At 40.4% G+C, this 27796-nt stretch overlaps 1 protein-coding gene across 4 annotated transcripts in view; it reads right to left on the bottom strand.

Moving 5' to 3' along the window:
* The window catches only part of RNASEH2B (ribonuclease H2 subunit B), a 43217-nt gene extending 16171 nt beyond the window's left edge, over window positions 1-27046 (bottom strand). For 3 of the 4 annotated variants that reach the window (XM_084200927.1, XM_084200924.1, XM_084200926.1), the window contains exons 1-7: window positions 26914-27046; window positions 15957-16028; window positions 12925-13032; window positions 10586-10662; window positions 7923-8043; window positions 1484-1548; window positions 155-260 (exon numbers count right to left, since the gene is read on the bottom strand). In XM_084200927.1, the coding sequence (XP_084057053.1) occupies window positions 155-260; window positions 1484-1548; window positions 7923-8043; window positions 10586-10662; window positions 12925-13032; window positions 15957-16028; window positions 26914-26995 (631 nt within the window). In that variant the 5' untranslated portion in view covers window positions 26996-27046. The remainder of the gene's footprint in view (window positions 1-154; window positions 261-1483; window positions 1549-7922; window positions 8044-10585; window positions 10663-12924; window positions 13033-15956; window positions 16029-26913) is intronic. The other variant, XM_084200925.1, reaches the window with a different exon arrangement.
* Between the last annotated feature and the right edge of the window lie 750 nt (window positions 27047-27796).

Raw genomic sequence — 27796 nt, 5'->3', positions numbered from 1 at the left:
GCACAGAGTCACAACTTCTATGGAATTTTCTGTACAGGGTATAAATTTACTGCAAAGGCCAATTTCAATATATTTTAGTTTCTAATCATGTGTTTTATCTCTACTTATGTGACTTCACAAAAATGGAATTCATTACGATGTTTAGTTTTCTTACCTTCCTGAGCATCTGTGATCTGTTTACTGTTGATAAATGTACTTGCAAGCACCCTTTCACCTACTGATATACTGTCGCTTTTAAGTGCTTTCACTGTTTGATTAACCTACAGAAAACCAAAGAATGAAATGCCTGTATCAATATTGTTATGCACATGTTAATGCAGTGACAAAGCTCTTGTAATTTTGTTTCAAGCATATAAAACACTCAAGTTATGGACTGTGGTGAAATTTAATATACATTTGTAATGACTAGCAGATGAGCTCAAAAAACCCAAAGAAACTAGCATGTCTTTGAACATGTTGCCTTGGCAACACAGCACCACTTTTGCAGCACCCTAAGATGAGCTGAGCTACTCAGACTCAACAGCCATGATTACACAGGTGAGAAATGCACCTGCTCAGAGAACACCCCTGAGCTCAGCAAGATGGCAAAGGCAGTCCTGGTGGAAATCAAAGATTAAAGATTTTACACGGCACTGATGTCCTGGATCCAACAGAGAGAAAACTGTCAGATGAAGGCATTTTCAACAACACTTAACAGGTACCTGTTCACATGTAAATATTCAGCTAATCATTGCAAAATAGGTATTCATTCCCATGCCTCATCACTGCAGAAAGTGCACCAGATTTTGTGCTTGTATTGATTAATATAAATGACAAGGCCTCATCATCATGTGATGCACACCCTCTTTTTCTATAGAGTGTCATCATATTAAGGGCACATGTGCATGAGTAAAATGAAATTCACCTTCTTTATACCAAAACAAAGACCCCATCAAGCTTAGCTTTAACACTAGTTTATTTCTGGCAAACTCTACAGACGTCTTGAACAGCATGACTGGATCAGGATAATAGCAACCAAACCAGGACCATTCTGAGTGAACTCTGCCAAAACTTCAGGAAACACATTTGTAGCACAAAACCAAGGCAGTTCTGTCCAGCTTCAAAGCACAGCAGAATTTAGAAATTGTGACAATTAAAACTCTCCTCTAGCCCGTCTGTGAAAGGGACAAAGCAAAAGCAAGCCCTTCACCTTATGCAAAGCCCACAGCAATAAGCTGACAGCTTCTTCCTACCCACACCCCATATAAGCCCCTTTCATGGCCAGTCCCGTCAAAAAGAGAAATGCAACAAGCTTGTTAATATCTCTAACACCTGATCACATTCCCAAGTGCAGCAACTTTACTGTGATGTCTGTCCTTCTTGGACAGGACATATACCTTGAACTGAGGCACAGCACATGGCTCCAATGCAAATATGGACAAGCTAAAAAGCATTTCCATTTAAAAAATATAGCAATTTTTAAAGCAAAAGGGAAACACAATACCTTTTTCTTTAACCACTTCAGTGTCTTCTCTTGGCTGTATCTGTGGAATTTCTGACTGCCAATCTCTGAGAAAAAACAAGCAAGGGAAAAAATGTCATGTCTGGTTTGGATTGCATTTTCAATACCTTTAAAATCTTTTAACTTGTAGATAGAATACAAAAGTGAATTTGCATCTTGCACATATTTGATAACAGAAAATAACTTTAAAAAATATTGGAAGCAAAAAAAAAAATAGACTGAGCTGATATGAACAAGTCTGGACAATCTGACGGTTCTTTAATTAGGACCTAATTCAGCATAGCACAGATTTTATTTATTTATGAGTAATCTTGGGTTCTCTTATTCACTAAGACTCTTCTTAAGCCCTTGTAGTTTCACTTCACCTTCACTGCCCTGTGTCCCCAGACTGGTGATTTTAAGTATGTATCTCATAACACAAAATGTTGGTTCCATTATTTTCTTTTTTTTTTTGTTTTCTTTTTTTTAAAATCAACAGGTTATTTTAAATCTTTATGTACTGGATTTCAGCACCTAGTAAGAGACCAGGAAAGAGATTTGGTTACTTTCCATCCACCACCTCTTCAATAAACCCTTTCCCTATCAGTTCTCCTCTCTCATGTCAGAGTGACTAAAGCAGAATTTTTACTTCTATCCCCCTTTTACATAATTCAATATAATGCTAAAAGAAAATACAGAATCCAAAATAGTGAAACTCACTCCTTGTGGGAGGAAGTACACAATTCACTCATGGAGCAACACCAATTAACTTGATGATCTAAGAATTCTGGAGAGTGCTTCCCCTGCAATAACGAGGGCATCATGAGCACTTGCTATTCACATGTAATCTGGAGATACATGAGTTCAAAATATCCAGGCAAAAGAGAAAATTACAAAGGCTCAGGGAAATTTTAGTATAAAAATTCAGTGTTAACTCACAGAAATCTACATTTGGGAAATGGAATCAGATGCCTAATAAGATTTCACAGGAGATTTTGGGGACTGATGCTTCAGTCCTTTTCAGTTATTTCAATAAGTTTTGATCTCCTGTATATCATTCCCATATATACCTACATCTGTTTCATGTCATTTACTGATACAGTGTCATATTCCAACACTCATTTCATGGATTTTCCTTCTCCCCTGGCAAAAAACAACATATTATTTATGATTCCTTCAGCATTTCCTTCTTTGGGGTTTATCTTGGTTCTTCCAAGTTGCACACAAACAGTGAACTATTATGTGCTCTTTCTGCATGCATGGCAGGGGGTATAGAGAGGTCAAGGAAAGCTGTTTGCAAGATAAAAGTTTAAATCTGTCTCAAGAGTTGTATAATAGCAAAATACAAAAATTCTTCAGAGCAAAAATGAAAAAATACACTAATGTACACTTTGCTTAATGATGAGCTGCAGGTAAAACAATTAGCTGTGACATTGCTGGCTGCAGGCTTTAGGACTTAGAAGCTTCTAAATGGCTCTGAAAGAAAAGGAGCAGAAAATGGAGAAACTCTCTGGATACTTGAACCTGCTTCTCAAACGGCTAACATGGTTTGGGTTCAAGCACAGTGAGTACAATTCATGGATTCCTCTCTTATCTATGAAAGTTCGAGGAAGGGACATCCTCTGGGCACCATCCCCCAACCCATGCTGAAAAGTAATTCTAGTCTGGATTCCCAGGCAGACTCCCCCACAACAGCATGATTCAGAGTGACTCAGGGAAAGGAAATGTAAAACTGTGAAGCCATTTTCATTAAAACATGTGAAAAATAATTACACTGAACCCTTCAGAGATCACTTTGTTTGAAAATATTTTGTGTGCTTGACAGTTTTGACTATTAAACCCTAGAAACTGACAATATTCAAGACCTCTGAAGAATTAAAGTGAGTTATGAAAGTCACAAACTGCTGACAAAAGGATTCAATATTGGAACGTGGATTTAACATGTGATGCACATTTGATATTGGTGAGAGTTAGTGACTACGTTTGATAATATGAGTATATATTGGAAAGCCTTTTGTTCCCTAATGTGTCTGGTGCCTATAAAACTGGTCTGAGACATCTGGAAAGATTGGGTTTGAGAAATACAGATGGAATATAAGTGGTTCTACAATTAAATAATATGTTCAGTGATCGGGTAATCGCTATGTAGACTTGGAAGTTTCCCTGATGTATTGTTGAGCAAACTGCCTAAAGCACATTTTAAAATCCATTTTCTCAGTGTTTTCCATAACTCTGAAACTTATAGGGCCCCTTTTTTCCTACCTCCTGGGAATACAAGCTTGGCAATATTATTTAGTTCTTCTAATCAGGTAAGTTTTCTTGGCTCTTCATGTTAATCACATCAGACAAGATCATAGTGCAGCTTTTGCCTTGCAAAATGAAACAAAGAGTAACACTCTAGAACTGGAATTCATAACCCTTTCTTAAACCTTCTCTACTGTACATTCAATCCAACGTCAGAACTTATTAGCAAACAACCTGCCTCGCCCAGACTTAGTGAGCTGTAACACACCCTTTCCACAACTACTAAAGCAGGTAATTCAGAATTTAATTCAACTAAATGAATTTTCAGTGCCCTTCAAGAATGAGGCCAGGGAAGGTGGATTTTCTGCTAATTCAGTAAGTGTAAACTGTGAGTGCTCTGGGGTAAGAATTTCTTAGACAGATGTTAAAAGTCTTAAGACTAAATGAAGAGTGAAATAATTATGTTGTTAAGTTCTGTCAAGCAGAACAGAGCTGCAGAAGCCTTAACGTAACTGGTATTTCTTGCCCTAATGCTCTACTCCTGAAATGAGAAAGGCTACAAAATGGACAACAGCTCTTAAGAGCCAGAAAAGAGGGAGTACCTGAAGTCATAATGCTGGTATTTTTTACAAGCAATAAAAGACACGAGAATATGAAACACATAGAAGTGGATTAAACAGAAAGGTGATGTGTGCATGACAGGCAAGCAAGTGCCAATGGGTTTGTTGCATAACAGTACTCTTGGTGTTCTATAAAAAGAAAGAAATCCTAAGAACAAGCCCCACTGTAACCCAATCCAAACCTGAACAAGAAAAGAAGTAGCATGTACATGCAGGTACATGCCTGCGAAAATCCAAGAACATCACACAAACCTGATGAGTGCGTGTGGGTACAGTTTTTATGACAAAAGCATTGTTGACCTCACATTTCAAAAGAAAACCCAGGAAGTGAACACACCTTTAACAGCTAATACAATTTGTTGGCAAAATGACAGAAACTCATGGGTGTACATAATAGATTACTTAAAATGGAAAAAACCAAGCAGTGAAGCATCTTCACTACTGTGTAACAGAATACAGTTTATGGGAGGATGCTCCCAGATGGATAATAACTGCAAATACAGTATCAGAATGGATACAGAAGTTACACCAAGACACAAGATCCTTTCTATAGCAAACACTTGTTTTAAAAGTTTTGTTTTGGGAACATAAATACGGCCCAAAGGCTGTACTGTTGTTTGGAGGAAGTGCCCCTTCAAAAAAACATTCCAGACCTTGTCCTAAGTTCCTATGCAGCTCAAGTATGACAGCCAAAAGGATGTGGCTCCATTTTTCCCCTTCTGAGATGGGCAACCAACCTGACCTCCATTATGATAATGTGCCCTCCTTAGTGGATGAGGGAAAGGCTGTGGATGTTGTCTATCTAGACTTCTGGAAAGCATTTGACGCTGTCTCTCACAGCACTGTCCTACAGAAGCTGGCAGCTCATGGCTTGGACAGGTACTCTCTACGCTGGGTAAAAACCAGTCTGGATGGCCAGGCCCAGAGACTTGTGTTACATCCAGCTGGCAGCCAGCCAGCCAATTCTTTATCTAATATCCTTATCAATGATCTGTACGGGGAGATTGAGTGCACCCTCAGTCAGTTCACAGAAGACAGCAAGTTGGGCAGAAGTACTGATCTGCTGCAGGGTAGGAAGGCTCTGCAGAGGGATCTGGAAAGGTTGGATTGATGAGCCGAGACCCAATGGCATGAGGCTCAACATGGACAAATGCCAGGTCCTGCACTTGGCTCAACAAACAACAAACCTCTGCAGCACTACAGGCTGGGGGCAGAGTGCTGAAACGCTGCTCAGCAGAAAGGGATCTGGAGGTGCTGGTCAACAGCGGCTGAACATGAGCCAGACTGTGCCCAGGTGGCCAAGAAGGCCAATGCACCCTGGTCTGTAACAGGTATAGTGTGGCCAGCAGGACCAGGGCACTGACTGTCCCCATCAGCACTGATGAGGCCACACCTCCAGTTCTGGGCCCTTCAGTACAAGAAGGACACTGGGGTGCTGGAGTGTGTCTAGAGAAGGGCAACAGAGCTGGTAAAGGGTCTGGAGCACAGGTCTGATGAGGAGCAGCTGAAGGCGCTGGGGGTGTTTACTCTCAACGAGGCTCAGGGGGGACCTTATTGCTCTCTACACCTAACAGAAAGAAAAAGGAGTTGGATTGAAGTGGGGGTTGTCTCTTTTGCCATGTCTCAAGTGAAAGGACAAAAAGAAACGGCCTTCGGTTGCACCAGGAGATGTTCTCATCAGGTATTAGAAGAATTTGTTCACTGAAAGGGTGGTCAGGCCTTGGAATAAAGTGCCCAGGTGGAATCACAATTTCTGGAAGTGTTCAAGAGGAGACTGGGTGTGGCACTTGGAAATATGGTTTAGGAGTGATTACGGTAGTGCTAGGTTGACACTGGGATTGACAATCTTGAAGGTTTCATCCAACCTTGATGATGGTGTCATTCTGTACACAGAAGTTTAACAGCTCTTCTCTCACCCTGGCTACCAAGTTACACAAGTTGTGGGGCACAACAACTGCCTGAAAGCTTAAAAATAATTTTTAATGGAAATACCTCTCACTTCATGAGAAGGCAAAAGGGTTTTGCTTTTCAGATGCACCTGTCCTAGAGAAGCCTTCTCAAAAGTCAGACCTCACCCAAAGAAAAAGATTGTTTGGTCCAAAATGATACAAAATGCAACTCAATGTTTCTGTAGGCTCTCTTGGAAATGCAGGAAGAATAGTAATATTACTCCACAATTACATGTTTATGGAAGCACATAATTCCAACTACTCCAGTCCCAAACAGAAAGTGACAACAGCCTTGCTGCCTAGATTTTCTGCTCCCTTGTGAAAGAGAGCATTTTCAACAGAAACATTTCCTGCCCTGAAGTTCAAATGCAACTTCCCTATCCTACTGCACATGCACCATATCAAACCCAAAATACTTACACTTGTTCACCTAAATTAACTGACAGCTTCCACCCCACCCAAACACCTTAATGCTCTATACAGCTAGAAGGAGGTCTGGTCTTTTACTTAGCAGACTTCATTTTTTCATCACCTTTCCATAGCTACTTTCCAATTATCTGTAGATCATCAAAATATTTGTTCTTTTATACATATCAATGATAAGGGTCAGCTTGCTTTGTGAAAGCAACTTCTTAATGTTCATAGCTTTCAATCTATCTTTTAACTTTAATCTCAACTCCTTGGAGGAGCTCTTGTGCATAAGAATCAGACAGCTTTCTACTTTTGCATTTGGTGATGCAAAAGATTCCTGTATGTTCTCCTGCAGATCTCCATGTGCATGTAAGGATATCTCCATTCCCTATGGGAGTTAGCAAACCTAAGAAGAATGCTATTCAAAAGACTGAAAATAAAAACTGAGGTCTTGCATGTTTTGCATATCTGCAAACCTGCAAAAATAATGTCAAGCTCCTGTCCCTTCCCTAAAAAGCATATATTGTCCTCAAATAAAATGAAAGCTCTCACACCAAAGGGAATTCTGAGCAAAGGCTGAGGAAACTACGCACAGAATTGATAGCTTGCTAACCTTCTTCATTTGAGTTTTCTCCCTCATATACTTATGCATCCCAATCAATTTTTGTATTTTAAAAAAATTAAGCTTTAAGCGTAAACCCACAACACTAAATTATGAAAAGCCAGAAAATTTGCGTTCCTCTTTCTCAGCAGCATAGTCATTCTTCTCCAGCTTTTTTCTACTTATTGTTTCAATGCTTTGTGGCAAAGAATGAAAAAAGTAAAATGGACTACTTCCATGCCAGACCATCCTACACTAAATAAAGAATTTAGAAAAATGTAAAATTCTGATCCAAGTCAAAGAGACTTCACGACATATACAACAATGTCAAGAAGCCAGCTCTGATTGGCTTATCATTTGTATGACACCCAGCAACAAGACTGCATGAGATTTTCAGAGTTGCAGCAGATCATCTAAGATCCACGTATTTCTATTCACAAGACTGCAATGACAAGCTCTAAGCCTAAGCTTCTGTTTTTAAAGTACAGCTGTGTCCAGCACTTCAGTTGTTTGGTAAAGCAAAAAGCAATATTAAAATCCATCTTGTAATGAGGTGACACTAACAAATTGAGTCTTTTTTTATTTGTCCTCCCTCCCCCTGCACCCCATTTTTTCACCTTTTTCTTCTGTTACGTGCTGTATGTACTGTTTAACATCTGCACACTTCAGCAGCAATGGGCAGCTAGGGTATTCTGAGTCTAGCACAACTTGATCAAGTGGCTGGAACTTTCCTTGCTGCTGAAAATACATCAAAGGGATTACAAAAGCATTACTAAAATGTTAAGACACATATATACACACTACACATATGTATATAAATATATATGCATGCAATGGCCATAGCTTTAAAATAAAGGATTTAAAGAAGATCGTATTTTGAACGGTAACACATGACACATTCAGAAACTGATTACAAAGCAAGCTATAAATATTTATTTCAGACCAGTAAATACCTGCAAAATGCTGAACTCTTCAAACACTGCACTTAAAAGGCCAAATTTAAAACAACATGGGAAGAAACTAATGTGAAGTACAGCAGGATTTTTTGGAAGATGACATAAGACACAGTAGTCAGTGTGTGCCAATAGTGTTTTAGACCAAAACCTGTTGGATTAAACCCAGTGTCATAACTTCCATTCAAATTTTGCTTTTCCTTCCACAAAGATAAATCTCAAAGGAGCAGGGCAGCTTCTGGAACACAGTACTAACCTTTCACCTCTGCAAAGTCAATTCCAGTTTGGCCAGAGTAGGGATATAAAGTGATTTTGGCACAACTTAAATAGCCCCACACATGACAGAACCATCAAACAAATTCTGCCATTGCCAAACAATGCATAATCATTCAGCATGGTTTGGCACAACTGGCAACCTTCCCTTTGGAAAGATCCTTTAGTGCATCAGTACAAAGACTGTGAACTTCTCATGCTCAGAGAGCGCGTGGTCTCTGTAGCCAAGGCTGAACTCATTATACTGGTCAGCATGAAAAAACCCACTTGGGGTACACTGCTTTCATGATTAATTAATTCTCTTGCTAGACACTCAGAGGCTTAATAAAAGTAACCATCTATTGTTAAATCAGAATAAAAACAAGAAAAAAAAATCCCAAACAAACACACAAAAAGCAGAACCAAGAAAGTATTTAGAGAGTTTCTTCTCCTTAAAAGGGAAAAGGCACAATAACTATGGCAAAAAGAATTTAGGAGACACAAAAATAAAACTGCAATAAGCTCTTTCTTATAGATAACTGACCTGCTTGTGTCCCAAAGCAAGACAGCTGCATTTACCTCATGCATGGGCAGAGAGCCTAAGCCAAGAAAGGTGCTGTATAAGGGATGGCTCTGCTCAGAGACACACCAAGCAATCCTGCATCACACTATCAAAAGCAAAGGACAGTGAAAAGGGTGGTTCTGTGACATCCAGTGATACCCATTAGTTCAAACTGGAAGTGACTGTGCTGCATTCAGGCTAACCTTGCCACAGGACTGTAGAATACACTAACTTAGGCAAGGTGATGCAGGAAAGCATTTACCCTTTTTTAGGACCCACAACAGCCTTATGCATTTATCTGGCATCATGCCTGGCCTAGAAAACCTAGAAAACAATGTACTGAAAAAGTGAAGGGCAGCACAGGACTCTTCCCATGCACAGAAACAGCAGCAGTAGCTGTCCTTTACTCAGGCTATCTCAACATCACTCCACATAAAGAGAGATTTACTACTTTCCTAATTTAAGTTTGGTATAAAGCTTTCAAAGGAACGATGAAGTCAGAGTGCAGTGCCCACGGAACAAACTGAACTCCTTGTGGAATGACCTCTTCTGATGGACCAGCCTGGCCACCGAAATACAGAATACATCTGCACACTATATACCTTAAATAATTAAAAAATCATGGCAGAACAGTAAGTTACTATTACAAAAGTAGAGGGAGACTTAATATCTTCACCATAAATAATTTGTTCTCCTGCATTCTCCGCTTGCAATCTAAAGCAGAATAGCAAGCAACCTTGTAGAAAATCTTTTAGAGCAAAAACTCTTAGGACGCAAAAAGTGCACTGCCTCCACAAAACAAACAAACAAACAAAACAACAACAACAACAACAAAAAAATCAACATTTCAATTTTATTTTGTGCCCCTTTTTTTCCACAGGCTGCTTATTAAAAAAAATCAGAAAATTTGCCTACGACTTTTGATATATTTCAGAAATTTAAGTGAGGTTTACACCCACTATAAATCAAGGAACCCATTTTTTAATTACCCAACTTTTGGATACTCAATCATCCCATTGCTGTTCTATGATATGGCATCTCTACAAATGTTGTTGTTTCCTTTCAAGTTCAAACTGCCACAGAAATGTTCCTCCTTCCTCCTCCATAGCATCCAATTTTTTCTTTCTTTTCGCCTTCTTTCCCAAAATAACCATTTTACTAATGCCTCAGAAAGGGCATTAGTTTGTTTTGATGACATGTCAGCATTTTAAATTCAATAGTTCTGGGACAGGCTCTCACAAAAAGACAAAAGAGATTCTCTTCTCTTAAAAAAGAAGGTGATTAGTGCTTGTTGAGATTGAAAGCTGACTCTTGTAGCATAATTTACCAACCAAAAAACCTGATGGAAACAAAAATACTTCTAGGTGTTAAGATAATACTGCTGTAAAAGCAAATTAAATTTCCACTATTATGGAAGCCACTCTTTGTAAAATTAACATAACTTCTGCAGAACTGAAGTTAGAAATAGTGCTTTCTCCTGAGAATTCCAGAGGTAGAAATAAAGCAGGCTTACCTCTTTGTCTGCCTTTATGAGGTAGTAAAGTATCAGAAATAAGGGATCCATTGGCGTAACAAACAGCAGGCGCCCATCTAGGTGATAGATATGCAAAAGTAAGCTTCCACAATATATTGACTTTTTGGGGCTTTAGGATGTTTTTTAGGAGTGTGAACAACATTTTCTTTTGAGTAAGAATTCCAATATTTTAATGAAACAAACAGAAGAATAGTATCTGTAATTTCATATTAAAAATGCAGAGATAACTCTATCCCTACCAAAGCAAAGCACAAACTCCACTTCAGGACTTCTGCTTCATGTACTCTAAGTTTTGCCTTTTTTCTGGACTGTATTAAAAACAGCAAAATTGAAGCTGCCCTCTATTGGCAGATTTGGGGGCAACAGAAATTGGATTGGTACACCAGAAATATTCAGCAATACTCCACCTCTAACACCGGGCAAGATAACACTGCACTGGCAGAAGAGACAGGCAGGACAAGAAAGAATTTCAAGGGCTAGTTAAGTGAGAGCTGCCTTAATCTGCAAAGGGAGAATCTGATGCAGTCTCCTAATGGAACAAAATAAACTTAGATCAGAATCCATGGCTCAGTGTGCTGCATTCAAGGTTACACACAAAGGAAGAACTCGGTCTCCCATTGAAACAGACACCTCTGCCCATCTGGAGTTCATTGCAGGACAATGGCTTAGTCAGGCCTTTTGTACAACTGCAGATAATTGGAAACAATGTAACATCAAGGAAATTCACTAATGAGACCAAATAATTGATGACAATTTGACAGTAATTAGCAAGCCAAAAGCAAATAAAGGTAATTTTTTTTGTTTTAAATCACATGATTAAGATAATTAAAGAAAAGGAAATCCTATTATGATGGTCCTAAAACTAACAAAAGATCATGTGGGAAGAATGTGTTTTGGGCAAAGCTGATATCCGACCTACCATGTGTATTACCAACATGATGTTCAGTGCGAGGCAAAGCAAGCATCAGGACTACTTACAAACACAAAAGCTTTGATAATGAAATTGGAAAGAAAAAGATCTACTAGCCGCTTTTTTAAAGCTTCCATTTAAATGCTTTCCACCCAACCTCCAGGAAGTTATTTTTGTTTGTTCTAAAGATTCAGACTCACTGGAAGTGTATGAAGACCTCTGCCCTTCTCTGCAGATAACCAGATAATTTGTTTTAACTGCAAACACACAGATTTTTTTTTTTACTGCTCTTCTTCTGACCCTTTCAGAGATACAGGAGCCCTAACATTCAAGAACAATTTTTCCACTGTATTTTTTAAAGAAAACTGAGGACATGATTTCTTAAGGCAACTGCTTCCCAAGGGCCAAAATAAAGGTTAGAAAGGGAGAGAGAGAATACAATGTGGACATAATTGGGAGCAGGGAGCAGACCCAGTCTGTTGGCTCACCCCCAAGACAGAGCAAGGAAAAGCTCAGAGACATACTGCTTGCACTGCTTTATGTGCCTGCAGAGGATGTTTAAAAGTTAGCACACACTTTGGGATATTACTGTTAAAGAAGGCATATGTCTGGAAGGGTTGCTTTTATTTATTACTATAAATGGACTTTTCTCTAATGAAAAGGAATAAAACAAATATACCTTAATCTTCTGAATTAATACTTATGGACATGCTGGTCTGTGGACATGCTGGCAGAGAAACACTGCTACAATAATATCTTTACTGAAAATGAATTGTGAAAGCCATCACAAGCAAGTTACACAAGCTTCCTCCTCATTTTCACAAAGGTGAGCAGGATCAGAGAATGTCCAGGATATTACAGACCAGCTCCCTTCAGAGAGAACACTGAAATAGCAGCTTCTGACCTCTCCTGAGAACCTAGCACTTAGGCTGGAAACTACAAAGGCAATTTAAAGAACACAAGACCATACATTCCAGTGCTTGGAGCTTTTACCACTTTGCTTGGCTAGCTAAGGCCTTCCTGCCTTTTCTTTTCTTTCCCATAGGATAATACATATTAACTTACAAAGATGATTTGCTGGTGTGATTGACAAGGAAAGCTAACTATTTTATGGCACTTCAGTTTAAACACAATTGAATTACTTACCCCTCCTTCCCTCTTCAAAAAATGACAAATGGACATCAGTCTAATTGAGGCTGCCAAAGGCAACCTTTTAAAGAGAAATGACAACGCCCCTGGTTAAATCCATATGGCAAATGACTCTATCAAGTCTATCAGAAGGTGGGGATATGATGCAGCATGTCTCAAACAACAAGGAAAAACACCTGTAAATTTCCTAGAAGAAAGAGTGAAGGTCTGTGTACAAACATTAGTTAAAGATGGGGGAAAGACACATTATCCAACTCACCCTGTTGAACAGTCTGACCTATAAACCAGGAACGACGTTCCTCGTGAAAAGCTTTTACTTCAAACAGCTGCTGTGCACCACTATTGAATAAGTAAAGGGTTGCTTCCCCTGTTGAAAAGAAATCTGGTTTGTGTTTGTAAGCTTTCAGAAAAATCAAAAGAATACCCAATATGTTTGAAGAATGTGCCTTATATACATACAGACACACAAACATACACACAGTCTACATAAACTCACTACAAAGAGAGCTCAGACAAAAAACACTATTATATACAGATGTTCATTTACCAGCTCTATAAACGAAACTGAATTTGAATCAATAAATAAGATGTGTGAATAGTTCATCTTACAACACAAAGCCTTTGATCCAAACCCAAATCAAATTCACTCAAGAAATCAGCTTTTTTCTGCAGTGAAGAGGGAAGGTGGAAAACAAGAGAATCCCCTCTCCTTCCATCATGTTTGTCTTGAGGATATCAGACTCTGGGTTAGGGGAACAAAATTCTCAAACCTTTCATGGACAATCTGAAATACTCTCTTTTTTTTGTGCACCAAAATGGATTGTGATGACTCTGTATGGGTAGACATATAAAGTAAACAAGGAAACTTGAAGAAGTTGGTTTGAAGCACCCATCAGAACCTTAGTAATTAGGAAAGCAGAAGGAAAGCTTTATTTTAGGTCATCCCATAACACAGCTCTACCATTTGACATTAGTTTTGGGTTACAATAAAAGGGTGACAAACACATTGCAAACAGGACTGGCATTTTTCATATCTGAAATGGGAAGTTGCCACAACTACAGAAGGGGCCACTGAAATGTGGTCAGCTGAGTCTGTTGCTGGACTGCTTCTATCTTGGTTATTAATCCATCCTCATGGAACAAGAGCAACTACAGCAGGGCTGTCCTGTTCAGAGCAGATAAATTGCAAAGCTGCAGTGACTTGCAGATGATGGGCTGGCTCAGAGAAGCCTCAATCTGAGCCCTGAAAGCTGACATCAGCACTGCTCTTCTCAGTCTGCAGACACCCCCAGGTGCGGAGGGAGGTCAGCAAAAATGGGCAGACAGATGAATTCCCAAAAATGACTGGTAATGCATTCTTCTCCCCTTTATCCAAAAGGCTGACCAGATGTTTAACCTCACTTAAGGATATAATTTCAGTACTCTGATAATTTTTCTTTTGGGTAGGGGAGGAGAGGAGCAATGAGTAGTCATAAGGGGGGAGCAGAAGTTTCAATCATTACCATGTGCACCCTCAACAAGGGTCTACACCACAGTTTGATCAGCCCCATATCAAACTACTCACAGAAGTGCTGACTGAACAACTTAAGACTCCTACCAGGGAGTGTGCTAGCCAAATCCTGTGCTGAGCTACAAAATCTTGGGGAAAGAACCCTTCTTATTATATAAGTACAGGTCCTTAATTTATGTCATTATGCTAAAAGGACAGTCACCATGGGTTCCCTACAGTATTGTTAGACAGGAACTGCAGGGGATGGAGAGACAACCGGGACAGCTTTGCTCACAACTTCACTAATGGTTCTTGTGGTACTTCTGAATTGCAGTCTGATCCTACTTCATAGTCTTTGTAAGGGACAGAAATTTTGTTCATTTTACCTGTCTATATAAAGCACGAAGCATGCTTTTATTTAATAAAGTGGTTAGCATCGATTCTATAGTGTGCTGAGTCCTTCAGTGCCTACTTATACAGTATCTGGCATCAACAATTCATCTGTTAGACACAAAGGTAAGGAAAATACATTAATAGTGTGTTCTCAGTTCTTCCATTTTCAGACTTTGTATTTATAACAGGCTACATAGCTAAAAGTCTATGCAGGCCTATAAATAAGGTCCTGTAACTTCTAAAGGAACACACCCAGACAATCATTGCACTTTAGGTCTTCCCCAGAAAACTTTCCCAAGATCTTTGATTCTACAAGGTAAACAGATCTCTTTTTACACAGAGAAAAACAAATTAACATCTATGCTTTTAAAAACATAACAAACTACAAAGGCAGTGTGTTACAGCAGGAAATAATAACACAGGTGGAAAATAGATGTGGCTTTATATTCCCATTGCAAATCTGAGCAATCACGAAACAGGTATCATGATGAGTAAGTGATTTTACATTCTATATTATTATTTTTGACAATTTTCCTCTTTCAAGAACAAATATGGTTCCTATACTGTGACAATAAAATTCATCTGAAGACTCAGTTACACACATATACGTAAATACATATAAATACAAGCAGTCAATTTCAGACCAAAACCATAAAACTTTAATCTACGGAAAAGAAGCTAGCTCAGGCAAAGGAAAAAAAAGCAGCATGAAAAACATTTTTCTAACAGAATGTTAACCCTAACAAAGGCTTGCTGCAAGTTTCTGTTGCAGCATCACACAGTCCAATTATTAATTAATCATAGAATAATTAAAAATCCTTGAAAAAAAGAACACTATGACTAGAAGAAAGTAATGGTGGGATGGTGGTGTCATTGAATTGCTTGCATTTGCTGGTCTTTCTAGTGTATTTTGAATTCAAAGTGCCTCATCCTCTGTTAAGGAGAAAAGAAACACCATGACCCAGGCCACGAGAAGAAAATTAGATTTAAAAATGAAAAGACCCAAAAAGCTTGGTAAGTACAATTGAATCACTTCTTCTAATTCTATTTATTTTATAGCATAAGATGAATGCTAAGAAGCCTAAATTTGGATTTTAAAAAAAAGCTTGGACTCAACACCCAACACTGTAAGCTCCCCAAAACTAATGCACTTAAAAACAGAACTTAAATTACACCCCTTTTTTGTTCTGCCAATATTTCTGATGAATAAACAGTTCAACCAATTAAAATTATAAAAGAAATCCTAAATGTTTGCACAGCATTAACCATCTGGCATAACCAGCAGTATCTTTGGCACTTTAGACTTGTACCTATCATCATTATTTCAGCTTTGAGAAACATGAGTCTTTTGGTGGTGGAGAAAATCAACCAGAATTTTAACAAGCTCGTGTCACAGTTCCAGAACTTGCCTGTGCTTGGGTTGCGCAGTTTTGTAAACAAGGGTTCGCTGTCAGGTGTCTTTGGGGGGTCAATTGCAGCCTCTGTAGGGGGAGAGGAAAAAGTTAGGAACTTGTAAATTGTGAAGTATTTCACATCTGCTTCACCAAGACATTCAGAATTAATTGGATTGACACTTTTTGAAAACACACACACACATCTGCCTAAAAATTGTACGCCTCAGCCTAAATTCATCCTACCTGATCAAGGCACTTAAAATTATGATTCCAGACTTCCTGGCACTCTCTATCTGTCACAGGAAAGATATGCACCTGGGGATGATTTAGATTTTGAAAACCACTTCCCCCTAGAGAGCCTTCAGGCAAGAGAACTCCTAAATTTGACATCCCAGTTAAGTAAGATGAACTGATATGCTGCCCTGATTAGTCACAAAGACAATGAGAATGCTTTGGTTAGTCAGGCCAAGCACAACGTGGACATTAAGAAAGTCCAAAAGGTAAAATACACACGGGAAGAAACTATCGTTTAAAGCTTTCACAAAGTCAGATTATGCAGGAATTAGCCTATTCTAGTTGTTATGTCTGTGAAAAACATGCACACTTATTTATCTGTTATGTATAAACTTGTAATATAAAGACTGCATTTCGTTCCCCCCACAAGAAAAAGAAGCTGAGAGAATGCAGCTCCTCTGGCTGAAGCCCCTTAGAGATATTTTCTTCCCTGTATCTTTGAACAAACAGAAGATAAAAAGCAGAGCCACAAAGGTATAATTTTTTCTGTGAAACTGAAAAAAGAGGGAAACAGCTACCACAAGGACGCTGACTCAAGTACAAAAATACACATCTATAAGTATCCCCAGTTAATTATATTCTAGCCAAGGTCTCTTTGTAGGGAAAGTCTGACTTATATTTATGAAAACAACTTCCCACATCTCAGTAAAGAGCACCATGACAGCATCATCTTTCTTAGCCTGCACACTGCCAGTTCTGCCTCAATTCCTTTCATACAGGCATTCATCAGAGCAAGGAAAATTACTAAAACATTTCACATATATAATGAGTATCCAGACCCCAGAGAATGGACTGACAGAGATCAGGCTGATGTTTGTGTTACAGTGCTGCTGAGGAAAGCAGAGAGGAGCAGTAGAGGCAGACTGCATGATTATTCAAAGGAACAGAAGTGCCACATTGTCTCCTTCCCCTTTCAGAAACATCCAGCAGGTTTGGGAAGAGGGAGGTGGCACAATTCTTTGACAAACAGGGAAGTAGGAACAACTGAAAGTAGCTGTCCTCCGCCCTGGCTGAAAGCCCCAACATATCTGAAAAGGACAAGTGGACTTCTCACACCTGGCTCTTCACTAACACCTCATGGGAATTGAAAAAAAAAAAAAAGGCCCAAATAACACTCAACCTTCATGTCCACCCCTTGTTATTCAGCTGTGCCACCAACAGAAGTTGTCCAGATAAAGACATAAGCGGGACACAAAAACCAACTGTGTTTAGTGATAAAAGTGTTGGAGGGTAATAATTCTCAGAGCTGTTCAGAGAATTTAAAGTAAATTTCTCTTCAATACTCAACTGAGTCTTCAGGTGGCTTGAAAAACTGCTTCAAAAAGTTTCAATATAAGTTGAGGGCTTTTAATGGAAAAAATCCATATTTGCTAAGCAGACTTGCTTCATATGCTGATACATAAACACATGGTTGTCAAGCTACATTTGCCCTGGCAAAGGCGACTTTCCAATTTCTAGAGCTGTGTATATTTCAATTCTTGACCACAGTTTAACATTAGTGTATTTTTTGTTACTTTTTAAAACACTGAAGTGATTAATGATAGTGAAAGAAACACACTGCACGTGTTTACTTTGATGTGTTTCACATGAACATATTAAAATATACACAGCAAATGTGAGTTTCAAACTTTAAAACAAAAAGCAAAACAAAAAAACCCCAAAGGAACTTTCAGTGCTCGCTTGCTCTGCTTTCTTCATGCATAGATTGATGAACACTGGGAATGAGTCCAGCTGAGCCCAAAGTTGCATCTTGTCAGCAATTAAGTTGACAATCCTTCCTAATTTTTTGCTGGTTTTAATGACATTTGCATCTTTACTGGGTTGAGATGTTCTCCTCCTAACCTGCTAGTAACACACTAAATTTATCCATCTCTGCTAAGCCTGGGGGACACCTACAGGTAGGGAGCACTAAGTGTAACAAACCCAAGGAATACAGTCTCCCTTCTCTTCCTCATCAATCCTTTATCTTCCCAACCAGATAACCACCCTCCTTCATCCAGGTCTGCCTCATGTTACCCCAGGCTCAGCACCCTCTCTCTGCCCCTCTGGCCCTGCCAGGAGCTCTTCCCCAGGTGGTGAAGAGCAGCACAGCCCTGCCCACTGGATTCTTTGGTGCTCCTCAGGCTCCGAGGGGTTCAGCACGGCACAGAGGGCAGCAGGTATCAAAGCCCAACCAAGAGCCCGAGCTGTTCTGCCCCAGTATCTCATGGCAATGGGATCAGAGTGCACCTCACACTCACACGGCTGCCACGGAAAAGAGTTTGCCTGAAGGGACATGCTCACACACAAGGAGAAGGGAAGGCAAAAGCGGTTTCTTTGAGTTTCTTTAACATTCAATTTCCTCAAAATGTAGGCAATATTCCACTCCACTTCCAGGGGCATCTGAAGTATATTTTTGTTATAGATTGGCTTACTATATGTCAAGTTGGCAGACAAAAAAAAAAAAAAAAGAGGCAATTGGCAGAATGCCTGCTTGGAAAACTGGATGCAGTATTAATATGGCCTTAAGGGCAAAGAAGGCCCTATTTATCTGAATTTAAATACCTCGTGACTAGGAAAATGCTGAGCAAGGGATTTTTGATGTTAGGTGTCCAAACCTAACTTATTTGTGTTCTGGACTGTAGCCAGGAAAGGTAACTGGATTTCTTTAATGCCATTACATTTATCAGTCCTTCTACTTCAGCAAGGATCTCTTATAGCTAAGTAAACACAGACTTCTTAAAAAGCAGTATTGTAGCCATTTTCTAGCAAAACTGAGTTAAACAAGCTTAGGAATTTTTTTTCAATTTAAAGGTTCACCTCCAGATAAGAAAACCCCCTACAGAAAATAAATAGTAAAAAGTAACATTACAAGAAGAGCAGTTTTGTTAAATTCTAAAGGAAAACATCAGATGATTGCCACTATGCTCATTATAACAGCTCCCCTAGCTCAGCCCTGACAAACTCTGTCATCTACAAGAATACTTGGGGGGAGAGAGGTGAGAGCTTTTTGAACAGTACACTCCCTACCAACAATGGCCCACAGTCAGGTCAGCTCACTAACACGTGTCATTACAGCATGATTTTCTCCTAGGACAACACACACTGACAAAAAAAAACTGACAGAAGGGTACAGAGGGGCTCTATTAATCCTGTCTCAAGCAGGCATCTCAGCCAGCAAGTCCCTCTTTCAACTGCCTAGGAAGACAGAAGGCAGATACTTCCAGGAAGCAGCTGAAGAAAAGGAGAAAAGATTATTGTGTTTCATGGAGGTCAGACATACAACCAGGCAAATTTTATAAAGTACATAAACAAGACAAAGTGAAAATTAACCAGCTTTCAAAGGATTTCTGGCAATAATTTCTTCCACAATGGATAGATATGAGGCACTAATGAATCTGGCCATTAAAACAAAAAAAGCATTACCTGGTACAGCAACATAAATTGAAAAACAACGTCAAACTCCCACTAAGAGCTATGAAACTGTTATGGATGATACAAAGTCTATTCATCTTTTTTTAAAAAATGCTTATAGAATACTATATATAACAGGCTAATATCAAGTTATATGGAGTTCCCATGCAAAAAGCTGCCAGCCAAGCAAGCAAAAAGGCTGTAAATATCTGTCAAATGCGTAAGAGGAAAAAACCCCCTGAGAGCACAAATTTCCCAACCACCACCACCCTGCAAAGAAAAAGAACTATTTAAGTCTGGAAATATAAAGTTAAGATTTCATTTAAAAACAGATATTAAACCATACGTCACCTACACAAGTCTTTTCCATTCCCTTCTTAACTTCTAACTGTGCATGAAAGGTGTGTCAGATGGAGACATTATGATGGAGCCCATTAAATAGACATTTTATGGAAGACTTTAAACTGTATAGCCTAAGGGTACAGATAGGTTAGATCTATTAAACATTTTATTTGTGTTCTTTTTAGAATCTCAACCCTCAAGAAAACGGCTTTAATTCACTGTCTGTGTCCTTTGTTGTGCAGCATGCCCTGAAAAAAGCCTAGTGAAAAATAATAAAACCAGTATTTTGTATCACCCAAATTTTTGATAATTTTTCTAAGCTACAAGGTAATTAACTGCAAGTATAATAAATGAATTCAGGTGTGCACAGACTGAGAATAGAGTCTGTACCATAAACGGCTTCAAATGACCAAAGATCACAGTCCACAGAAAAGTGCAGTCCTGGGGTCCCCAACTCTGATCCCTTCTTGTTTTGTACCACCAAAACTAGCAAGCTCAAGGCCCCACAGCAAGTCAGCTCAGTTCACTTATCCAGCTGAGAAGAAACCACCCACAATGAAGAAGTAAATAACTTTCAATCCTATCAGGAAGCTCACTGGAACAAGAGACAGAACCCATGGCAGGAGCAGATGACATAGAATATATCCTACTCCACATGTGACACAGGTGTCTTTGACCAATGCACACGAATTAGAAAACCAGATCATGTGTGAATTGATAGAGTTGAGAAAGCAGAATATGAGCCACAGGTCTACATTGTTGCTTCCTTGGCTCATAATACTCAGGGGAACATTGAGTGGAACAATTCACCTCTGCAAACAGCCAATATTTTGCAGGTGCTTACATTAAAAGGTATGGGTTTGTACTTGCCCACATTTAATTTTTGGAAATAATCATTATTCAGTTATGTAAACTTGGTGTTACCTCATCACCTTACTCCTTCTATGACTGTACATAGTACTTGCTTCAGTGAGGGTACTTTTGCCATGCTTATTGTAAAAGACAGAATGATAATCAGTTTGGTAATCATGCCATTTATTATTTGGTGCCCTAGGGAAACAATGTTCAATGTGACATAATTTAGAACATTGTACAATAAAACACAGTATCTAAATAAGGCACTGTTTTCTATCTTGACCACAACTTCAGAATGAAATGCTACTTGACAGTTTGAATGGTCTTTTGCTCCAGGACACATCTAGGCAATACAGCTAAATTTAAAGACTTAAGCCTGAGAGCATCTTTTGGCTTCCCTTTGTGCTGGCACAATTCACTTCTTAGCCAGACAAACCCCACGTTCATGGACTCACTAGTAGCAATGGACAATACTAATTCACCCATTACTGAAGTCCAGATGCCTGGCAGAACATGCAGAGTTTCAGCTGAATAAAGGGGAGGTCAGTCTTGAGAAGTTCAAGAACTGGTTATCACTTGAAAGGATAAAAACTACAGACTTCCCTTCTCAATATTTATAGGGTCAGCACTGGTGCAGCTGTATTACTGGCTGAATCAGCCCTATTCCCATATGCAGAGAGGCCTAAGTTGGCATAAGTTGGTCTCTTCCAAGCCAGATGGCAGAAAGCAGAAGTGGGAGATGGTGTTACACATTAAAACATCTCTTTTCAGTTATTTTATTTGCTATGCTTCCTTCTGGCTCCTTAGCTTGCCAGTTATATCTGCTTTATTCACAGCAGAGCTCAGTATGCCTTTTAGGAGATGACATGTAAGAAAGAGTGCAAAATTACCTGCAGGCAAAAGGCTTTGTTCAGGAGATGCAAATGCCAGTTTAAGGGGAGGTTTAGTAAAATATGCCCACAGAGTTCTAAAATAAGCATATTCACATTTGCCTGATTAAAAAGGTATATAAACATGTGCAATTATTTCATATAGGTTTTCTGATGTTTTGACTCAGCTGTTAAAAAAAATACCTATTTGTTTATTGCAAACATTATTTCCAAGTTCTTTACCTAGATTATTCTGGGAAAGTATTAACTTTCAATTATTCTGCTCAATTTTGACACTCATTACAATTTTTGATTCAAGCACCCTAACAGCCCAGCAGTGTGATCTATTTTGTAGCAGATAAACTGAATTTTTTTTAAAACACTAAGTGAAAGCATGTATCAAAGTTCAAGGATGGAAAAAAAAATAATGCAAAACCTGTCTACTTCTGTTTTTAAAGCAAACCACTTTCACAAATTAAGTATTCCACAGCTTCTTATGCTATGACACCTTCTCTCACTATGACCCAAAATTTTCAAGTCAAATACTTCCTCGGTTACTGCATGGAGACAAAAGTTCTTTAGTCTCAACTGAAAGGATGGAGGATTAATTTCATGCGTGCTGATGCCCCATGGTTTGTCATCACAGTCCATTTATTTCTGCCTCCATTTGACTTCTGGCATATATGAGATTTGTTCAAACAATTTGCCAAGTATAATTTGAAACTGCTCCTTTTATTTTTGAATAAGTAATTCCTAAAAATAATAGGATTGCTAAATTTCCCTCCCCCATTGCAACCCTTCCAGTTCTATTCATATGGCAGTTCCCATAAAACAATAAAAGAGCTAATCAATTTACTGTTTAAGAAAACAGCAGACTGAAAAAATGTGCTCAGCTAAACTTGCCTAGCTCAGAAAAATAAAGGTCAAGAATAATTTTCAGCAGCTAAACCCTACTTATTTTCCTAATGCAGACAAAGACAGAACATATTAAACACATCAGTCTTAACTTTAGGCGTAGAGTGGAACATCACACTTAGAAAACTGCCTTCAATTCCTGACCTCTTTGCTAAAACCAGCGAAGGATATAAATAGTTTCAGTTCTGACACAACACCTATTCCTGAGGAATACTGAAAAAGACACTGTCCTTCACACCAATCCTGTTAAGCAGCTAGTGTGATTTTGTAAGACCAGTTTGAAGCCATTGCGTAAGAATGTTTTATTTGTTATACAGAGCTCAGATCACATCTATGTCAGACACAGTGACTTTACCACAGTATTTGAGAGTCTTCCAAAACCCTGCCTTCAGATTTAGATAGCCCTAAAATACTGCTGGGTCTCAGCAATATTTTTCAGTCTAGAAAATAACTTCTAGCTCTTATGATTTTCAGAGAACACATAAAAATGGTAATTCCATGGCCCCAGATGAAAAGGTAGGTAGAAATTTCCTACATTCACGTTAAAAGTAGCAGTATTTTTTTTAAGTACATGGATACTCAGTAAATACAGACAGAATCTGCTCCATTAAAGCACATCATTAGTAACTTTGTAGCCGTGAGAGAGCCAAGGTTTAATCCCCAGGAGCTACTACTTGTCTCTTGTACCTGTCCAGTAGCTAGACCAACAACAGAAAGCCAGTACAGCCATTTCTACATTCTCACGGAAAAGCAGTTTGGATACAAGGGTAATGTAACAGGCTTGATTACCCAACTCCCACTAGAAATGCAGGAAAGCACTATCTGGAAACTCAGCCATCCACCATCGAAGCCCGTGTGGTCCTTCAGGACTCGTTAGCACGTTGGTGTCTCTGCACCACGATTCCTCCAGAACTCCAGATTCGGGAGGTCTTCTTAACCATCGACGTCAACTACTCTGCACAAAGCAAGCTCAGATCCAGATTTCCAGCCAAACTAATAAAATCCCCTGGAACATGGAGCACAGCACAGAAACACCCAAGTGGGTCTACGCAGAGCCAGCTTGGTCCATCAGGACTTATTAGTTCAGACACTGTCTGAAAGCAGCTGCACTGCAAAGCTGGTTCTGGAAACAGCAGAGATGTGTTAACATGGCACAGCACTTGAACTAATAAACTGCTAGTGCTGAGCTGAGCCTGCCCCAGGCTAAATCTGGTGCCTGTATATCCACTGCACAGTTAATCTGCAACTGCAGAAACGGCCCTAAGAGCTGACTCTGTTTCACAGCTCTACCATTACCAACACGACCAAGTCTTCTGTCCTTTCACCTTCCTCCACAACAATCAATCCCTCCATCTACCCTGAGCCTTGCTATTTGTTCACTGTTTTCTCTCCTGGCCATTCATATCCATTTCTCAGCCTTTCACTACACATTCCTAATAAGGCTGCACAAGGTACATCAGCAGCTTCCAGCCTTTCTGGAGTGATGAACATGGTTACCACCCTCTTCTCACCCTGCCTGAGCAGCACTTCCTAACTCCTCTCCCACCACTTCTGGCTTCCCTCTTTGTCCTACCCTTGGTGGTTCAATCCCTAACCATGGAATCATTACACTTACAAAAACAAATCAAAAATATGACTGTATTTGCATGTCAAATTGTCCTGTCTTCATGAGAAAAAAGCAAGTATCAGCATCCTAACACCATCACAACACCTCTCACCAGGCCAAGGGCAGACTACCACCTCCAAAGGTAAAATTTGAAATCTCATCCAGATGTTGCTTAGCAGTCAGCTCACACATGACTGTCCAAGGCTCTTCTTTTCCCTTCCTACTTGGACTCTCTTTGTGTGATTCCCCCATGCCAAACAGCCCAATTGTCTTGGTGAGGCAGAAGGGCTGGCGAGGGCAAAGACTGGCTCAGTCAATCCTGCTTCCCCTCCCCACCTTCACCCACCTCTACAAACCGTGCAAAGTAACTGCTGAGCATACAGTTTGTAGCTCTGCCCTGGGATGAGCAGGCATGAGAGGACCACTAATTACCAAACTTTTACAGTGCTGGAAATTTGACAGAATTAATCACTTGCTACAGAAAGTGACAGCCTGTCCCTCTAAAAACAGTTCACAGCATTGGTAAAAAACTCTTTCTGACTGCATTCCTCTAGCCATAATCATGATTTCAACAAGGAACATGCGCAGAAGAGATTCCTTGTTTCTGAGCTGTTTCCAGAACACTGAAACCAATACAAAAACTACAAAATCAAAAATAAAACTGAAATTTGTCTCATCAGTCATCACACATGCTCTGAATGGCAGAGCAACAATTCATTATCCATGCAATATAACAGCATATAAATGTGTACTTAAACAAGAAAATCAGCAGTAATTTCATAACCTCCCATATTAAAGCAGACAAGCTTTTTTTAGTAGACTCAGGAACAAATGGCATTGAACTCACACCCAGAAACAGATCCTGTACTTATCTGCACCAGCTGGTTTTAGGTATGTATGTAATATAATGCCATACAGGATTACAAAGATAGAGATTGTCATATGAATAGAATTTTACCGTCAAAGGACATTTTTGTTCTAAATCCAATTGCAACCATCTTCATTCCTGAAAGTAATCAGGTCTTCCTACTACAGATTCTGCTAAACAGCCAATGAAAAAATTCCAAGATTCATTCAACAGAGCAGTTATGAAATGCAAAATTGTGAAAAGTGGCAACATGTTAACTTAAAAAAAGCTTTTCTGAAAATAATGCTAAAACAAAACTAAAATCATGAAATGGTTCATTTGGCTGGCTCTCATCAGCTGTGGAGTTCTGAATTTATCAGCCACAGACTTTTTTTTTTTAAATCACTATGTGCTTTGAAGTTCAACTAAGGCTTAATAAACTTTCTTACAGGTCTGGAGTACTATATAAATTTTGTCAGAGCTGTGCTGGCATAATTGGTAATACAAACTGTCTGGCTTCATGAAAGTTACAAGCTCTGGCTCCAATCCTGCAAACACTTACTGAAGAATTTAACTTACTCCACAGAACTGACTACTCATGCATAAGCTAAGCATATTTGTAAATATTTGCACAGTATGGACATCTGTTGGCATAGCCAGTCATCTGATACGAGATTCAGCTTTAAATCCTAGTCTGCATAGAGTCAATATTAAAAAAAGGAATTCCTCACTTTATAAATTCCTTTCTTAGGCATCAAGCATGTCAGATAACAAAGAGTGGAACTGAAAAGTTAAAACTAGAGGAAGAGAGGAATCAGTGAAATCATAGCTATTGGTTCTGTTTCTCATGTAACTAGAGAAGCCTGATTTCCTATGGGCACATGCCTCAAAATTGAGTTCCTGCCTTATTTTCAACCCTTGCTGAATGAAGCTCTTGCTATACCTCTCCTTCAGTGGTGCCATTTACAGCATTTCTCACAACATCACAGGCAAAGCTCAGAAAATTACTCCAAAGAACTCATCCTTTTTATCACGCTTGGTTATTAACACTCTCCAGTTATGAGCAAGTTAGGAAATAGCCACAGTACAAAGCTGGCCCACAGATAATCATGGAAGTCACACTTCCTTAAAAACCAAGCTAGGAAAAGACAGTTGTCTACTTCCTCTTAATGTCTTGTCATTTGAACACATCCCGTTTCACTCATCCTTTTTAACAGCAAAACATTTTGCGATCTGTTTGTTTAAACCGGATACTAGGCAGAAACACATGAAGGAGCAAAGGCATCCTCCCAGTGATTCAGCGCGGCATGGGAGAGAGTGAGCCTCCGCAAGACAGTGGATATTGCACCGGCAGAGCTGCCGTGTGCAGCTCTGCTGCTTCACCATCAGGAGCTGAGGAGATCTCACTCTGGTGTAGGACTGAAGTCTGTTTGACAGCCGTGGCTTAGGGCACTACACCCTTTCCTTCAAAAACTGCAGGAAGGGACTGAGGGGATGGAGGCAAGAGGGGCCGCCACCTGCGGGGAGGGGACAGCCAGACCCCATCAGGGACATCGGTGGCAAGAGCCCTCGGTAATAACGCTAATGACAGACATCAATCAAACGCACTGATCCAGCGAGGGAAACGGGGTCCCTGGAGAGGGGAGGGCGGTACCGTGCGTGGCCTCGTGTAGAGGCCGCGTCCCAAAGCGGCCTCAGCACAGCCGGGCGGGGCCCGGCCGCCCGCAGCAGCCCCGGCACCTGCCCAAGGCCCCGGGGACGAGAGCCCGCCTCCCGCCCGAGCCGGCCGGCGGGGCGGGAGCGCTGGGAGCTGCGGCAGAGCCCCTCCGCGGAGCGACCCCGCCGGGTTACCTGGGGCAATGAGCACCCACTGCGCGGGAGCCGCGCCCGCGGAACGCCGCTCCGCGCCCTGCCCGCTCCGTGCGCCCCGCATGCTCCGAGCGCCCCGCGATCCCGCCGCTCCCGTTCCCGCCGCCGCCGCCGCCGCAACATGGCGGGCGGGGCGGGCCGCGAAGGGAAGGGGCCGGGCGGCGGCGGGGCGCGGCCATGACTCGGGATGAGGCGCCGCTCCGCCTCTTCCCCTTCCCGGCACACGGAGGGAGAGGGCGGAACGGCCGTGGCGAGAGGGCGGGAGAGAGCGCGGCGGACGCGCTTCTCCTCTCCGCCGCCCCACGGGACTCGGGCGGGCGGGATGTCTCACCCGCAAGGGGAGGGCAGCACCCGAGGCTCCCAAACGCTCGTGGTCCAGATAAGCGGCAGAAATCAGAAGTCTCAGGGTCCGCAAACAATTAGAAAGTTTTATTAGTGAATCGCACACTTGGCGTGGAAATTGTTTTGTTAGTCCCTGACCTAATGTGTAAGCACACGGCAGTGGGTTTTGGATATAGGGGTAAGTTGAAAGGGAAGAGAGAAAGGAAGAGATGAGTTAAAGAGGGGCAGAGAGAAAGAGAGAGAGGAAAAGAGATCGCCAGTCCTGATTCCAGCACTGATCCAGCTCACGGTCGTAGGGGTCGCTGCCCAGGCTTGGGAGGAGTACCATTTTATGGATAGTTTTTCTCCATCCTGAAGACAGGCTTCTCACTTTCCGTGTAAATTAGTTACCAAGTACAGTCCGATCTTTCTGGAAATGGGTCGGAGGGCTCTGGGGGGCTTGGGTGGTTTTGATCCCTCTCTACAGTCCATGTCTGCCTCCTGGCTTCATCATTCCCGTACTTGAACTGTACTGTGTTATGCT

Source organism: Fringilla coelebs (genome assembly GCF_963513975.1).
Source record: "Fringilla coelebs genome assembly, chromosome: 2".
NCBI lineage: Eukaryota > Metazoa > Chordata > Aves > Passeriformes > Fringillidae > Fringilla > Fringilla coelebs.
This window is presented reverse-complemented; position numbering and strand designations above follow the sequence as displayed.